The sequence below is a fragment of the Nyctibius grandis genome, chromosome 6, assembly GCF_013368605.1.
Source record: "Nyctibius grandis isolate bNycGra1 chromosome 6, bNycGra1.pri, whole genome shotgun sequence".
NCBI classification, from domain to species: Eukaryota; Metazoa; Chordata; class Aves; order Nyctibiiformes; family Nyctibiidae; genus Nyctibius; species Nyctibius grandis.
The window spans coordinates 62,492,958-62,511,230 of NC_090663.1; the positions used below are offsets into that span (position 1 = coordinate 62,492,958).

General features: G+C 40.9%; 1 protein-coding gene across 1 annotated transcript in view; it reads left to right on the plus strand.

Annotated features, from left to right (window-relative positions):
* Positions 1-18,273, plus strand: part of MCUB (mitochondrial calcium uniporter dominant negative subunit beta) — a 55,352-nt gene that overhangs the window by 29,374 nt on the left and 7,705 nt on the right. The window contains exons 2-3 of the mRNA XM_068402903.1: positions 17,438-17,516; positions 17,784-17,954. Coding sequence (XP_068259004.1) covers positions 17,438-17,516; positions 17,784-17,954 — 250 coding nt within the window. The remainder of the gene's footprint in view (positions 1-17,437; positions 17,517-17,783; positions 17,955-18,273) is intronic.

The following is an 18,273-nucleotide window of genomic DNA, read 5'->3' on the forward strand; positions in this document are numbered from 1 at the left end:
TTGCAGGGAATCCTTAGGCACTGATTATGCTTGTGCTGCCTGAAGCCTTTTGCTGTTGTCTCTATTGCATTTCATCTTTAATTTATATGCTTGAAGACAATTCTCCTTGTAAAATCCACTTGAAAAATTGCCTTGCTTCTTTTTGTACAAGGAGTCTCTTTGGCACTGTGGAAGGTACAGTAATCCATTTTAAATGGTAAAGTTTGACAAACCAGAGGTAGGAACAAGTAAGACCTGAGCTACCAACATATGGATTCGTAATACGTACTAAGATGTACTTGTCTTTAATTCATAAATAAGATTTCAATAAAGTGAGAGCACAAAAGTAGCTGTGAATGCAGTGATGCCACATGTTTGGGGTGGCTGTGTAAGAGCTCTTACCTGCTGCTATTAGAGTATCCTAAGCATCTAGAGCAAAGTACAATTACTGGTAAAATGTACAGGTTATCCAAACAATATGGTTTATCAGTTGCTTGGCTGATTAATGAAGAGGTCAGTGGTGGGTAACTCTGGGTGCCTGCTGAGGTTGATTTCTTTTCGTCCTTTATGACACGTAAAGGCTGGTAGAAATTGGGTTAAGTGTTATTATTTCTATTTTAAGATGTCCCCATTTCAAGACACGGGGAACTGAGATGCAATAAAATGTCCAAGGTTGTCCAGTAAGCTGGAAGGCATTGGAAGCTTTACCGTCTGTATCTCGCTTTCACCCAATGGTGTAATTTGAATATGTTTTTTTTTAAAAAAAACCAATATAGGACATCAAAAATAAGGTCCGTCTGGAAACAAAGAATGGAAATGGCAGACTATGTCCTGTAAAGCAGCGGGGCATGGAGGTTGTGATGGCTGGATTTGAATCCCATCATGAGATTGTAGTCAGAAGATTTTTGAGTAGATGAGTATGGGGAGGGAACTGTGAGGTACGAGCGTTACTCTCCCATATAATGTTAGTGAGTCTGGAATTCTGAATGCTGCAAAAATGGAAAGTTTGAGTTTCCTTTAAAGAAGTTACAAGAATTGTTTCCGTAGCGGAAAAATATTCTACAACAAAAAACTGAAGACTTTCAGTTTAAGTAGCTTCTTGCAGTCTATGGGTACCTGCAAAGGAGAGACATTTCTGAGACTCAACAGCTGTTAATATAAGCAGGTTAAACTCTACAGAGATTAAGTTGCTCAACCCATTAAATAGAAACATAGTGCCTGGGTTTTTTTTTTTACTATGCTGGTTTATAATTTTCATCTCTGATTTACGGAAAATGTACAACATCCATCTATTAAAATCTTTTAAATCAAGGAAAAGACGTTTTCTGACAAAATGTGTTTCAGCTTAGGCTGAGCTTTGTGCAGAAATTGCCGTGCTGTATTGTGCAGCACATCAGATAGGATCGATCTCACTGGTCCATTCCCTCCTTAATATCTCTGGGCATGTTTTCTGATCTTTCCTGTTGCTGTTTTGATTCCCTAGCTATTTTTAATAACTGAACTGGATAGCACTAGTTCTGCTGGCTGGGCACTGCTTGGCTCGTTTCTGATGTGCAGTGGCACTCACGTTTCTCTGTTCTGCCTCCCCCAATCTTATATGTTTTTGTGGAAATAAACGTCCCTGCCTTTCTGTGCTTTGGTTGGTTGCTTGTGAGATCCCTGATCTGAAATAGTGTCGAGGCAGTTTAAATAAGGTTGCACTCTTGGTTGCATGTGTATTGGAAATATATAAACAATACTAATATATTGTGACACTTCTTATGCAATTCTTTTTCTAATAAAAATGTGGGAAGATAAAAGCTGACAATCAGAGTTCTTTGCTATCTGCATGCGTTGTTTAGCTGATCAAATCAGATATTTTATTATATTTGGTTTTTATTACTGCAAAGACATGGATTGATTTTTTTTGTGTGTGGCTGTTTACATGAACTTTAATTTATGTATATATAGGATGTCATATTTGGGCACTACCTGAACAAATTAATTTGTGTACCTGTTGGCTGTTGAGCTTTCAACCTTAACTAAAAAAGTAAGTTTTATTAATGGCATTTTAAATGTGGGAGAAAAAAAAGAAAATAATTAATTCAGGTACTCTTAGTCGTGTTATGTCGCGCTCAGCCACACTGAGGGGTACCAGTGGATCTGTATGCCATTTCTGCTCTGCTCTCTGGTTTCTCCTCTAAATTCACCAACATTTTGTTTGTGATAGGCATTTATGAATAGACCTTTCGTTGTTCTGTATCCTGCAGTTCCCCTCAGCTAGCCATTAGCTATATATTGAGTACATTATCTGCTTTATCCTTTTGAAAAAGTAGATCTTGAACATCAATATTTGTAGCTTGAATAATATTATTATCAAAAACCTGAACACGGCTGATTACTTCTCATAAAAACCCAGGAATGTTGTCTTGCCTGTTTTCCATACACTTTCTCAGATACACACACAACAGTTCTACTTTCCTACAAAGCTGAATATACAGAATATTATCAGTGAGGGTGTCCATTAATGGAGCTGTAAAACTGGACAACTGTAATGACCTGTAGTACAAAATCGGATTGGTTTTATTTTCTGGAGATAGTTCTTAAAATATCTTAGAGTAACACTGAGGTTAGTTTTTTTTCCATGTGCAAACATTTTGAGATTACAGGAAATGTTTTAGAAGAGGACATCACTACAACTTTAAGGAAGGTGTAACACTGTTATGTCTCACTGATATAAAAATGTGATGCACAAATGTATGCTTTCAGCTGAATCTCTTCATGCCATGAGCTCTACATGCTCTAATGAAACATAAACAGTGTAGGTGATTAATGTATTGCAAATCCCTGTAAGTGTCCATATGGAAATCTCCAGTTGTGATTGTTACAACTCACTCTGTGCTAGATCAAAACCCATGAGACGGGTCTCCTTAAATCTCATCCTCATGTGGAAGTGGATGTGCGTTATAGGTTATGGCAAGTTGTGGTTAGCTCTGGTCTGCTGAAAGTCTTACAACTATATTTCAAGTGTAAAGCTGAAGTTTAGAGACTGAAAAACCCAACGTTTTATGATGTGCACACAGATTTGGGGTGCTTGGTTGGAAGGCAGGGGTGACTGAGGTTGAAGTCTCTGGTAACTTTTGGGTGCTTGAGGCCAGGCTTAAACACCTCAGGTGTGAAACACCTCAAGGTTAGTGCCATATCTGAAAACTTGGGCGTGAATGACTTTGCCAAGTCTGCACGGTGAGTTAAAACCAGAATTACCGCCTGGTCTGACTTCCAGGTCACCTGCTTACACTGCCAACAGGAATAAAATTGCTGCACTGTAAAATGGCAGAGGATATGTCAGGGTATTTCTTTTGCTTTTATGGATGTTAAAATTGGTACCTTTGCCGAGATAAGAAAGACACACTCCTATAATAGACTCCTGGAACAGTCTGTGCTGTTCCTGGCCAAGGGCAGATTGGATTGGGAAGAGCTTGCAATAGGACTGCAGGAAAAATGACTGAAAAGCGCATCAAAGATGAAGTACTTGCTTATGCATTAAGCAGGTTATAAAACTATTTTCCTACAGAACGGTGGTTTCTCACTGTAGATTGCACATCTTTTCCATGCTTCTGAAAACACCTTTGTTATAACTTGATTGTTCCAAGAAAGGCACTAAATAACATGTCTCTGACTATGGTGCCTGCCATGCTCTCACCTTGCCAGCATTCAGGTTTTGAGAGTGACCACCCGCTCTGAACAGCAATATTTGCAATGCTCCAGTGCTTGCTCTGCGGGTAAAGCCGCTGCTGGCCTTTATGGAAGATGACAGTCTGTCCACAACGTTAGAGATAAACAGGCGGAAAGTATTTTTTTTTTTGTTTGGTTGGGGATGCTTTTGTCCGTATGCACAGAATAACACGTTAAAACTATTCTACATACAAATTAATTGTTGTTAGAAGGGTACTGGCTAAACACGCTGAGGTGGAAAGCTCGCCCTTGCTCCTTAAGAGCATTGCTCCTCTCTGTTGTTTTGGTGGTACGGAGTGGCAAGCTTGCTGCAAGGAATGAGCAGATGTTAGATGTCAGTTTTGAGTAACCTCTCTGTAATAATATTTAATTTAAAATTAACATCTCTAATGTGCTAATGTTTTATGCGTCCTAGTAGAGGGAATGTAGGCTGTTGGATCTTTCAGCACTTATTAACTGTTTCTGGCTGTGAGTGGCTGGTAGCTGTGTAATTAAATAAACTTAAATCTTAGTGGAAAATGACTTTGGTAGGCAGACACAGCACGATTATGTGCCTTGTTCCTATAGGAAACCACACTACCGAAGCAAAGGAAAATCCAGATAATCCATAACTCTGCACAATAGTCCTGACCTGAAGTGGGATGTTGATGATGGGTGTTTTCTTCTTCTGTTGGCAGAGTTAGTAAGGCTTTGAATTGCCCCTGGTGAACTGAGAAACTTCACCTGGGAGATGTTAGGTCACTTGCAAATTCAAAAGTGCTAATTAATGAGATATATAATATGGACCTGCCTTGCTAATCAGTTTATGAAGATAGAAGTGCAGTGAAGGCACTTTAGATTCCTTCAGAGCAAGGAGTTTTTGCAGCTGCTGATACATCTTCCTTCAGATCAAAGTTGATAAAAGGGAGAAATAGCCCATAATTTTTTAGGGCTAAGTGTAATTTTGAATTCAGTTTAAGTGTAATTTTGAATTCAGTTTTATATACTTTTTTCACTTCACAATTAATAGCTTTCCAGTAAATGGTTTAGTTGGACTATCAAAAATGTAGATTGTCCCTCTGTGTTAGTGTTTCAAGGATGAATTTCTTTGCTGTTGTCAAAAGAAATTGGATCCAACATGTTAGAATACCTCTTGGCTTCCCCCCGCCCCATTTTTTTTTCCTGCACAAGCTGCGTATACATAAACTTTACAAAATAAGACAAACTTGATATTCTTTGATTCTTAATATCAAAACATAGTGGCAGAGTATTTTCCTGGTAGGAAATCTCTTTGCATATGCACATTTACAGAACAGAAGGAAGGAATAACTTTAATTTTCCAGTGATCCTGTGTTCAAGTTCCAAGATTAAGAACTGAACAGTTTTCACATCCTTTGAATGTGAGAAGTTTATATGTTCCACTGCTTGCTCTGAGTAGTAAAGCATTGACGATGAGTATGTTAGACGTATAATAATTATAGAATAGAATCATAGAATCATAGAATGGTTTGGGTTGGAAGGGACCTTAAAGATCATCTAGTTCTAACCCCCCTGCCACAGGCAGGGACACCTTTCCACTAGACCAGGTTGCTCAAAGCCCCATCCAACCTGGCCTTGAACACTGCCAGGGAGGGGGCAGCCACTGCTTCTCTGGGCAACCTGTTCCAGTGTCTCACCACCCTCACAGAAAAGAATTTCTTCCTAATATCTAATCTAAATCTCCCCTCTTTCAGTTTAAAACCATTCCCCCTCATCCTGTCACTACTTGCCCTTGTAAAAAGCCCCTCTCCCGCTTTCCTGTAGGCCCCCTTCAGGTACTGGAAGGCTGCTATAAGGTCTCCCCAGAGCCTTCTCTTCTCCAGGCTGAAGAGCCACAACTCTCTCAGCCTCTCTTCATAGGAGAGGTGCTCCAGCCCTCTGATCATCTTCGTGGCCCTCCTCTGGACTTGCTCCAACAGCTCCAAGTCCTTATGTTGGGGGCCCCAGAGCTGAACTCAGGACTCCAGGTGGGGTCTCAATAATTATAAGTTATTTGAAATTTGACTTTACATAGAATTCCTGTACAAATTTGGGAGCATGTTGGGGGTGGAGCAAATAGAGTGACCACAGACCATTCATTTTCTAGGTCAGTGTTGTGGCTTGTTCTGGAGTGTAGGCTATAAATATGGCAACCTGCATAGAGCACTCTGCAGGATTTATTGACCTTATTTTAGGAGTTTAGTAGTGCTTTCCCCAAATGATATGCTTCCATTCAATTAGGAGCAAGTCTGGGCATAAATCTGGGCTTTAACTGCAAAATTCACTTGGTTAATTAACAAGGTGAGAGGATTTGTTTGAGATAGCTTAAAGAAAACTTGCCAGCATAAGCCAGACTTTCAGTATTGCAGGCTAGAAATTCTGCTGTCCACAGGAGTCTGATTCATTGATGGCAGCTTCATTTGAATGTATCCCAAAGCACAGAGCTGGGTAACAGGTTCTGCCTTAAAATCATTGCATTATAGCAATCTGCTTGTGTTGGAAGACCAGATGACTGCATCTGATATATATTGATGTTACTATGGGCCTGAGGAGAACAACAGCAGCTTTTGAGTACTGGTTGCTTGTTCTGCATGGCATTAAATTCTTGTTTGCTTTAGCGTTAGAAGGGGTTCCTAAAAACATGTGGTAAACCCTGCATTTAGATGGTGCAGGTTCTTGCCCTGTTTGTTGCATCAGTCTTTCCAACACATGTCCTAAGTGAATTAATAGAGGAAGGGGAAATAGAACAACTCTCAATTGGCAGCAGTTCAAAGGCTTTGGGGTGACAAGTGAGCAGCTAACATGCAGATTTGCTAAACCCCTCCCCCCGGAGGCGTGGCAGGTGCATCAGAACACAGGTGCTAGACCATCCGGGCATACAGAGCCTTTCATCTTCTTGTACTGGTTTTAATTGTTTTTCTTATGATAGTAAGCTTTAGAAAAGGCCATTGGAAACCTCTACAGGAAATCTTTGGTTTTTCTGTTTGCTTTGCCTGCTCTATGGAAAGGTATAAACGTACAGGCTTGTTGTACAGAGTAAAGACTGAAGGGCAGAGTGATGGCTCAGTGTATCACAGCCGGTATTGGTTGGTGATTTCCAAACATCATTGCTCTCTGTTGTACTTTTACTCCTATAGGAAGAAGGTGGAAATCAGACTATGCTGGATTTGATAAGGAATGTTGCAAATGAGTTCACTGAGACACTGTTTCAGCTAAGGTACATTTTTAAAACGGTGATGTCAACAGCTGAAACATGAAAGGGGGCAGCATCAGCAAAGCCACGGCCGTTTGATGTTCGTAGGTTAAAATACCTTCTTGAACAGCAGAGAAGATAGACTTCCAAAAGAAAAATATAAAATAAAGCAAAAATCTTTTTTGCTTGACATCTGGCAACGCTTTGGTCTGTCTCTTTGGACAATAGGGATGTTTGAGACCTCTGTCCACAAGTATTTGAGAGTGATAGGTCCTTAGACAAAAGTCTTGAAGTGCCAGGACACTCTCATCAGGACCTTTGCGGGACTCTTGGGTTCACAAGGCTTCTGCACGCTCAAGAGCACGGCTGTGTTTCATGCCAGAACAGCGGCTGGATTTTCTAGGCATCTCTGCTATGGCTACCCTTTCAGCAAGAATGTTGTTGAAGCTACTTCTCCCAGGCAAAGCTCTTTTCCAAGAAAACAAATGGATGGTTGTAAGCTTGCCTACTTAGATGAGTTTTGTGGTTTTAAAAATAGTTATGTAGACTTCTGATAAGGGACTTCGTTCAAAGTTGTCTTCTCAAGTGAAGTGCTGCTGTGCTATGACTGTGTTGCTAAACCCAGCTTATTGCAATTGTTCTGTGCAGTGCACTTAAAGGCTGGAAGCTCTTAAACACGTTGGTGCTGATGTGTTTGTAGTGGCCCCTTTGATCTTGTTGCTTAGAAATGTTTACTTTCTTTGCTTTTGTCTGATTTTTTAAAGATTTATTTTATATTTCCCTGTTGCCTGGATCTATTAAATGGCAGCTCTACAGTTTCTGAGAAAGCCTGTTGAAGTTTCTATTAAATTGTGATCCTAAGCTTGCTGTTGGTTACTGGCTATGGATGTTCTTATAGTATCTGCCCTAGACTTTTTTTTTTTTAATGTTATTCATCAGAAGCTATGGAAAGGGAAAGGATTAGCCTTCTCTGTTTACGCCTTTGTTTTCTTTGGTTAGTTTCTAACAAGTTTAAAAAATATATTTTGTGCTCCCTGCAAGTAATTTGAGCATCCACAGGTGTGTAACAGTATATATACCTGGAATATAAACTAACTACTAAATTCCTTTGGGGAATTACTCTATACCTATCTGTTATAAGGGATATAAATCATTGTATCTGCATACTAATACCAACCACTAACACAGAAAGGCTTTTGATTTAATCTATTCTGTCAGTTCTTTTGTTCCTACCTTTTTTTTTTTTAAAAGCAATCGAGAAATTTGTGTTTTTCCCTTTAGAAAAGTACCTGTTTACAGCTGCCTGCGCAAAATGCTGGTTCCTAAGTGTTTGGGCTGGTCTAACTGCAGACCTTTTTTTTTTTTTTAAAAAAAACAACAACAACAACAACAAAAAAAAAACCCAAAAAAAACAAACATGAAGGAACAGAGATATGGATGTTTATTTTTTTAATAAAAACTGTTTTTTATGGTCTGCTCTGTGAAAATAATTATATAGACAAATCATTCCTGGAAATGTCATAGCAGGAGAAGAAGGAGAAAACTCTCCAATAGTGCAACATTCAAATGCTTGCGCCTAGGTTTGCTCTAAATTAGACTGGGACTAAGCCAGGCATGGACATAAGACTAAGTACCTACTCTCTGTTACTTTCCTCTGTTGCCTTAGATTTGATCCCTCGTGTTTTCCTGCCCCTCCAAATAATAATAATGAATTAGTAAATTAAAAAGCCTGTTTGCTCAGTATGGGTGGGCAAATGGAATGAATTCTCCGTGTCCGGCTGAAGTCGAGTGCAGGATTTCTTGGTCTGCGTTTTCTTGCTGGGACGGCATCCTCTGTGGCAGGGTGACCCGGGGAGCGTTTGAGGGCGAATGGAAGCGGAAGGGCTCTGCCTGCCCCTCTGCTGGTCTCAAAGCCGGGTCCACAGAGCTGGCCGGAGGCTGGCGCAGGTGGCTCTGGATCTGCAGCTAACAGCCCGCATTGCCAAGAAACGTTCTGCTTTTGACGTGATGGAGTTTGGGTAGCAGAAGTCGCTAGCTGTGGGGAAACGCTCTTCAAGAGAGAGCAAAATTTCACTGCTACTAAATAAAAATAGCGCAGATAACATTTTTTTTGGAGGGGCGAGAGGAAGGTGGAGCAATGGAATGGGGGAGATGGTTGCTTTGATTTTGTAGGATACTGGGGTTCCTCATGGCTTGTGGTCAGACCCTAGGGAGGTCTGAGAGGGGGACAAGGTGGGAAATGCACCTAGCAGGGAAAAGACAGGAACGATTTGCTGGAGGAGATGCTGTGGAGAAGAGCCAGCTTTCCCTGCCTGGCGCATTTCGGGAGCTGCACTGCTGGTTCCCTTTCCATGGGCTGTTTGATGGAGCGGATCTGCAGCGTGTTACCTACTAACAAACTTGCTGAAAAGCCGCGTGAGAGCCGTCGCTGGGAATTTCTCCACTGCTGATAATTCTGACTGACCTTTTTGCATGCGTCGGCCAGATACTAATTTTAAGCTGAGTCAATCAAATTTCCCAAGCACTCTCTTCTTTATTACCCAAGCTGTAAATGCCTTAAAGCATTTGAAATCTGCACAATTTAGTAAAGAAAAGCCTGGGAAAGCAATACTCATAAAAATTAACAGAAATGTATCCTTATAGGTATATAAAAACTTTTTTTTTTTGTGTTGGGGAGGGTAGGGTTATTTATATTGTAAGTAGAAGCGTCCATTCTAAATGAAAATGTTGACAAGCAGTTCTGTTTCCTGAGTTACATCATCTTTTTCCTGAGTGCTACAACCTGCCCAGTGCTTACAATCTGAAAAGCCCTGTAAGAGAAAAGCGAGAGTTGGCTGTAACTTTGGTAAACCTGTAAGTGTGTTCATCTGCCTTTGAATCCTTATCTCTCTTTTGTTATCTCAGTTCAGCTGAATTTTAAGCAAGCTTTTTCTTGGCTGGCAATTTGAAGAATTAGTTTTAGTTTTAGAGATGAGTTTGAGCATTTTCTTTCTGAGATACACACAAAAGCAGCTGCGTGCATTAAGATACCCTTTCTAAGACCTTTGTAGGAAGAAATGCAGCAAGACCATTTCCTTATCTAATAGGATATACTATAAGCATGTTTTTGAAACCAAAATCACTCTTGTTACCCATAAAGTAAAGTTTTGCAACATTTCCTAGGTCAGGATGCCTGTCCAAGAAGGCACAGCACAAAAGCAAAGACCATTCTGTGGGACAAATTAAAAATCCTGTCTGTGATGTCAAATTAATCTCTTGACCAAGCCTGTTGTTGGGGAACAGATGGCACAGCTCTCGAATGTAGGCTTGCTTTTGCTTTTGGTAAAGCAGAAATACATTTTCAGGCTATAATCTCTTCCTCTCAAAGTCTTACCCCTCTGTGATTTGCAAACTTCCTTCGAGGTGTTGCATCCCATCACCTGCTCTGAAAATAAAACAGGTTGGGAAGAACAGTAACTTTCAGACAACGAGAATTTATTGAAACCAGATGAAGATGGGAGATTTCTGATCCTGTAAAACCTTAGACTTGGAGGAGATTTTAGATCTGCTTCGCTTCATAGGAAGGGAAGGAGAAGAAGGTTTGATAAAATAGTAAGACACAATTCTTGGTGTTCCTCCTAACAATGCCCTTGGCCTGCATAATTGTGTTGTTTTTAGGCCTGTCCTTACGCTTGCTTGGAAGTCTGCTCACTTTGAAAAGCGAGGATTACCTGTACCTTCAGAGTAGTGCCCGGAAGATACTTCAGGCAGAAGATGTCAGCTGGTGTTCGTCCTTCTCATCTCCTCAGCACTTTCTGGTGTTGCTTCTTTGCTGTGAGGGGTCACCGTTACTGAAATCATGCTTTTGGATAGAGGAGGGTGAGGCTTAATTTCAGCCTGCTTTAAAAGTCAGTGTTTTCAGCATCTGTTTTTATGGCTCGTAAAACTAATATGGATGCAAATCCAGGTGCTTCCCTAGATACCCGGAGCTGTGCATCCTCAGCTGCCTGGTGGAGAGTCAGATGGCTTTGTTGATATACAATGTGAGAAGAGGGACTTTGCCGCCTGTGATCATCCATGACTTGCAGGGGCTGCACGATGGCTTTTCTCCCCTACCTGCACGTGCCAAGTGGAAGAGGGAGTGTGCGTGGAGGAAGAGTTTGGGCAGGGAGTGGGTGAGAGAGCGCAAAGGAATAGTGAGCAGAAGTCATATGGAGGGTGCACACTTGCTCAGCGGAGGCTGGGTGGAAGGTCTCCCTGGAGAAGCCAGGCTGCAGTGGTGGATTTGACCAGCTGGGCCTTCATAAAAGAGGTTCTCAGTGGCCAGTCGCCTCAATGCGCTTCTCATGACAGATGTCACTTTGGCCATTGGTAGTGTTTGTCTGGACACTTCAATCTAGTGCCTGAGCAGAGGCAGCAAATGAAAGATCACCAGGGGTGATAAAGGCCCAAAGAACATCAGGCACATGAAACCAAACTTTTGATTGCTTGGGCTCTTTTTTTTTTTTTTTTTTTTTTTTTTTTTTTTTTTTTTTTAACCAGTGCTGTAAGACAAGTGAGTTTTTTGAAGGAAAGGAAAGCCACATAAATGCTGTATTCTCTTGCTTCTTCAAGATCACCTCAACATGCATACTCATGTTGAAACTACTGCTTTGCTGGAAGAGACTTTTTTTAACTTTGATTAGTACTGAGGAAGGGGTTAAAACTACTGTGGATTTTGAATAAGCTGCAGGGTTGAAATGTAAATGTTGCAGTGCAGTTCTTGTAGTGTCCTGTGGAGCAACTGGGAGAAGGTATTCAATGTATAGTCCATACTGAGACAGGAAAGCTGTGTCTCAGGAAAATAAGAAAATCTGTCTTCCCCCCCCCCGCCCTCTAGGAGAGAGGAATATATCCTGAATGCATCCAAGTGTCAGAATTATCTTCCCTGGCTGAAACTGTTCCTAGGTATAGAGGTATTACGGCAGAATGAGTGATGAGTCTGTTGTGGGGGTTTTGTTTGTTTAATTTAAGCTGGACTTCCAGAGGATGTTGCTAAATCTGAGTGATGTGCATTCAAACTGCTGTTTGTGTTGAGGCTGTTGTTCCATGATCATCTAAATCGGTTCTAGGACCAGTGGAAAAACAATGAAAATCCTTTCAGTGTGAGCAAAGACAAATTACTGAAAAGTTAATGGGAGAGAAGGTGTTTCTGTAGCTCAAATGGGCACTTGTAAGATGATTGTAGGCGGTTGTTAGGGCTCTTGATGTCTTGTTTTCCTACTTGTGTGGGACTGCTTATAAAAACAGCCCAGAAATTTAACAGCAGATATCTCCAAAATGGTCTTGGTGACTCATTTTAAAAAGGGAAGTACTGACTGTGTAGTTATTGTAAACTTGGTCTGAATACTGATTCTTTTTTGGTTATCTTGGTTGTGCAAGGTCTGCAAACTCAGTAGACTGTAACAGCACCTGCTTTTTTTCCTCCTTTCCCTTGGTTTTAAACCTTTCTGAAATGTCTGTAGATAGTTTATTCTGAAATTGCAGATTGTTACTCCATAATCAATTAATTGCTCGTTTTGTTTCCCTTGGAGCATCAGACAGGAGCCGGCATCATTCATATGCAGAGAACTTCTAGGTGTGTTTATTAGCAATAGAAAAACATATAAGTCAATATGGAAAATATAAATAGCTGTTTAGAGTACGTGCCCTCTCTGAACAGTGGCCAACACGTATGTGCCCTCATTTTCCTCCTGGTCCAGACAAGCAAGCTGCATCTAGAGAGGCGACTTCTCTTGGCTCTCTTTCATGGGCTGGGCAAGATCAGCACGTGGGGAGAACGATGCATACTGGGGATGCCGGCTCATCTAGTGACACTTAGAAAGAGAGGCCTCAAAATTCATTTTTAGGCATTGCAACTACTAGTTTCCCCCACGATTTTTCTACCTTCTGTTGCCTTCCAGCAGCTGTGTGGAAGGAGCTGTACCAGGTGTTGGACAAGGACTACAGAAGGAAACTGAGCTCTCTGCTGCTGCTGAAGGGAAGACTGTAACACTACAATACTACTGAAAAGCACGCTGCAAGATACGTTTTAATTAGTGTGTTTTGCAGCAGTGTAATTAAGGGTAAAAAGCTCATGCTTAGTGGAGTAGTGCATTTTATTATTGTGCTTTTCTATTTGAGATTCTTATCATTGCCTTAGAGGGAAGGAAATGAGAATGTGAGAGACCACAGCATTCATAATAACAGCCTGCGGTAATAATTATTTGTGAAGGCTGCTTATGAGTTTGACTCAAGGCATTATCGACAGCATCTCACGCTAGAGGAATATAATACTTCAGTTGTAGTGTTGCATGGCACTTCAAGAAGAGGGCAGATGGAGTTGAGCTGACTGTATATTTTTTGGATGGGATAAATAGCTTGCTACTAATAAATGCAAATTAACAGAGACTCAAATGTTGAAGGAGCATTACATTATTTTTGCTGTTGAAATAACAAAGCAAAACTACCAAATCTGCCAGGATGTATATAAGCGAAGACAAAACAGTTTCAAATATGTTATTGTTGGCTAGCTGCATTTTGATTCAGATTTCTTTACAACATTTTGGTGTGGCAAGTCAAAACGAAATAACTCAACTAAGTAGCAAAGACAATAATTCCGTGCTCTCAGAAAGTGTCCTAATGACATCTTTTTGTACAATTCCTTTTTCAAGATCACTTTTTCATGAGAAAAACATTTTTATTTCTTGCTCTCTCCCTTCCCACCCACATTTCAAGTTTCCACAGAACAGACGTTATGGTTCCTGATGAGGTTTCTATTTGCATATGCAGTGCTGAGGAAGATCAGAGGCTTTCATGCCACATCATATACTGATGATGATGATGATACCCATTTCTTATACATACCTGGTCACACCTAAATTTGAGCTTAAGTTGGCAGCAACAGTCACTCAACGTTATAAGAGATTGTTTATTTGGAATAGCTAACTCCAGAAAATGCAGTGTAAGTTGGTTCAGTGGTTTGCAGTATTGCTATTCCTGTCTCTCCCACCACCCCCATGTCTGGCTGCTTAGTTTTCCAGCTCAGTTATGCTGCTACATTAGTCCCTAAAGCTGGACTGCAAACCAGATCATTGAAATTTCCACTCTGACTTTAACAGTGGCAACTCCTCTGCTATTAGAAACAGGAGGTACCCTTAAGAGAGGAAGTATTTCTTTAAGCTGCATATATATTTTCTGTTTTACACCAACTGGTATTTTTTAATGGAATATATTTGATTATTTTTATCACAGTTATCACTCTCTGCCTTAAATTCTCGTCAGTTTTCGCTCCCCGAGTCCATGCCTTCAACTGAGTCAAGAGATGTAGTGCACTGTGCCTGGCTGCTGCCCTATATTTGGGAAGCAAATATAGCTGAGGGACAAAGGGTGTTTCACAGCTAAATGCTGTTGACAAGCCTTTGGCCCGATTCCCAAACATAGGTGTGATTGCATTAGAGGTGTTTCAGACAGATGTCCCACCATGTGTGTATTCAAGTTGCAGGAAGATGTAGGTTAGCTTTCTTTAGCCTTTGTGTGGTTAGATTAATTAGCAAGAGGTGCATGTACTGGCATATAAATCGTTGGTAGTATGCTGTCCTCCTTACAGCATCTCAAAGCTAAAGTTGTGGTGCAGTTAATTCAGGATACATTCCTTCTGTTCCAGCTCTCACTGATGTTACTGTGAGGGCAGTCTCATTGGTTTGGTCCTGTGGTTCAAGTCTTCCTTTTAGCTGTGGTGGCTGCCAACTTCATTTCTTTTCCAGTGGTAGGGTAGGGGTCATTCCAAGCACCTCGAAAGGGGCACAGTGATTTGGCTGTACGGCGCAAGCTAATGGTTTAATAACTTCACTGGAGATTTAAATCTGGAAACATGGTGGGGAGGTTAACTCAGCCCTTCGTGCTTCCCAGCTAATCAACCTAGAGCTTGTATAGAAAGAGTTCATTATTTGGAACTCCGTTCAGCTCCATGGCTCAGTGGCTTTTGCTTTTCTTATACTTCACATGTTTTTTGCAGGTGATTTTAATGGGTAGGCTGCATTAACAGACAATCTAAAAAAGAAAAAAAAAGCTTCACTATGTAGAGATTCTTTCAATGAATCATGAATGATAAATGTCAAAGTCTAAAGAACAATAGAATCAAATTCTCTAAAGATCTTATTTCAATAAATGGAATTTAATATAATAAATATTTTTAACTCAATATATTTAATGGATCTAAATATTTTAATATATTAATATCTATTAATTGTTGAATGCATTGTTTCCTCCATAAGCAAAGTAGATGATACCCAAATTCACCAAAATGGGGCTTTGAGCAACCTGGTCTAGTGGAAGGTGTCCCTGCCTGTGGCAGGGGGGTTGGAACTAGATGATCTTTAAGGTCCCTTTCAACCCAAACTGTTCTGTGATTCTATGATTTAAAAAAAAAAAACAAATGAAGGAACCTTCCATTACAAGCATGGAGCAGTTTTGTGCCTGAGGCGAGTTGGAGGATAGGTATCTTAAGTATTAATTGCAAGGTTACATATCAGGTGTCTTCAAAAAAAATTAGTTCCTTAAACATACCTCTCAGAAGAAACAAATAACACAGCTGTAGATTCAAGGCTATTGAGTATTAGTGTGGACTGTTGTCATCGGTGTGTTTCAGGGCCTTTTGTGGAAACACAGATCACATGTGGAATGTTGTCTCCCTGCTGCTAGGCTGTGTATTTCTAGATGTTTTGTGGGTGTCAGTGCCTGCTGTAGACGGGTGAGACCTGCCGAGCTGGGCCCTGCGTCCTGCTGTGCCCCAGGGAATGTCTCTTGCTCTGCTGGAGAAGCAAACGAGTTACTGCAGGTTGCCTAGCTCTGGGTGCCATTTGGCATCCTGGCACACCTTGTGTCTACTCTTTTTTTTTTTTTTTTGACAATGCTCTTGTGTTTAAGATATTTTACTATTTAGTCTACGTTTCTGAGTGCCTTTGATGCCTGAAGATTACAATACAAACATTTCTCAGTGTTGGAAACTCCCAGTGTGATTCATTTTATTTTCTTTAAACCCTGAAACGTGTTTGTTCCAGATAGAAAGCTGGGGCAAGGTCACCATCTCTGAAACACACAGATTAATTTTTTCCAGGTGGATTCTTTATTTAACCTAATAGGATATTCCTATCCATACAGTCAAGCTTGTGATTCTTTAAAAACAAATAAATCACATGAACGTGGTGAGCAGTGCTTGGCCTACCGAATGGGCAGAGGCCTCTTGCATTCGTAGCTTTCCTTTCCTGCCTTGTCGAAGGAGATTAGCTTGCAGAGTATGAAATGTTGTGGCCTTCAGAAAGATGAGCTATAAAGCTTACCAGAGGGAGAATCGGTCCTTGTAATCTCTCCCCACGTCGTTTCCCACTTCCCCCAGCTATCATATTTCAATATGAAATATTCAATATTGGTCCAGCCCACGCACAATTTTTGTAACCAGCTTAGTCAGGGATGTGATTTCCCTTCCTACTTCTGCCTTAGTTTATAGCAGTAATGCCTGCTTTGTGGGAGTCACTGCAATAAAAGTGTTCCTCTCCTTGTGCAGGGGGACTAGCTGTAGAAGCAGAGTACTTTTGTGTCCGAGGAGTTGCATCTTCCACATTATGGCTGGACTGCTTTAGGTACACGGGTCTAACCAGAGCAGTTTGTCTTCTCTGTCTTGACATGGCCATGTTGAAGAGTCTTGATGGTTCTCGCCAGTGTCCCTGGAAGGGACGGGCTTGGGAGCGCGACCATGCAGGTTCAAAAACCTGCTATCAGCACTGTCATAGGGGATACTTACTGCATCTGTGTGCACCTCCTTCGATGTGGTACCAGAGGCTGGTGGGGCTGTTGGTTGCAGCAGCATCTCAGCTGCAGTTGAAACAGCCGTTCAGATTTAAAAAATAAAAATAAAATATATTCCATACTTTGCAAGCCGCATTGTTGTTACTGTCTTTTAACACCATGAATGTCAATAGTTAACTTTTGGTAGGTGATATATAATTACTAAGCAAAGGGGAGTGACCTCAGTCTTCATCGGCTTTTATTTTATTTGAGATTATGAAGAGTGCCATTCTGTTTGTGATTCAGCAGTAAAAGACTTCACTGAAACTGTTTTAAGTTACACTGCAGACTCTGAACTGCTGCAGTACACTTCTGCCTTCAGGCACCACAATGTAGAGGTCTTTCAAGCGGCCGTTTTTGGGTTAGAGGAGAGGGCTATTGTAAGAGTTGCATGAAGCACTTCAGAAACTGCATTTTTTTTCCTTTCTTTCCTTCCCCTTTCCCTTTTTTCTTGAGTTATTTACACCATGCTAGACAAAAAGTTCAACTATGGGCAATACCTTAATACCCTTGGCAACGTTTATGCTTTCTATAAGGATGGTTCTGTCTTTTAAATAGAAATTGGTAAGCGAGGGGCTTTTCTTCAGAAGGACACCTCCGCTGTCAGATCACACAGCAGCAGATGACCATGACAGGCTGGATACTGCATGTGACCAGATAAATCTGGCACCCTTGCCTTTCTAAAGTGAGCTCCCTGTGTCTGTGCTGCAGGTGCAGCTGGGGAGGCAGGCTGGAGAGTGGTGGGGCCGGACAGGAGCAGCACCTTACAGCACGCTGGTGCCATCCAATGGTAAGCTTGCACAGCATGTTTTTCCCCTTCCCATCAAAGTCAACATGCTTTTCATTTATTTTATGGGAGTAGGATGAATTGACGTTAGTTGCATATTATATAAATCTATATCTCCTAGAAACAGAAGTACTATATTCATTAAAGAAATCTAGAATGCTTTGTGTGGTTTTCTTATTCATCCTGTGTTTTAAAAACAGCTTTTAAATTAAGCTACAACTTATGATATGACTTTTTCACTTAGTTTTCTTTTTCCCTTCCCCCCTCCAGAAGTAACTATTAATTACAGACATGGTCTTCCTGTGATAACTCTTACGCTGCCCACAAGAAGTGAACGCTGTCGGTTCACTGTTAAGCCAATGGTGACCACCGTCGGGGCATTCCTGCAGGATGTGCGGAGAGAAGATAAAGGAATTGAGAAGGCAGAAGTCTTTGCAACAGGTATCTTACATTTCTGTCACTCCTCAAAATGAATGCATTCCTTTTCGAATGGACTGTACTTCTCTCCTGAAGCATGAGTTCAGTCCTCCATCAGGTTTAGCATTGTTGCTGTTGGGGTAGCTCTTGAATGCTTCTGGGGTTTATTGGTGTTTCAAATTTAATATCTGAGTCCTCTTGGAAAGGCTGACTAAAAATGCAGAATTGGACATATTACTGTAACCTTCCTTATATCCCAGTAGTGTTCTCTATTATCTTTTTCAGGTAGCTTCTCTTTGTAATGCTGTCTTTAAGTGAGTGTCTCTCCTGGTTTCCTTGATAT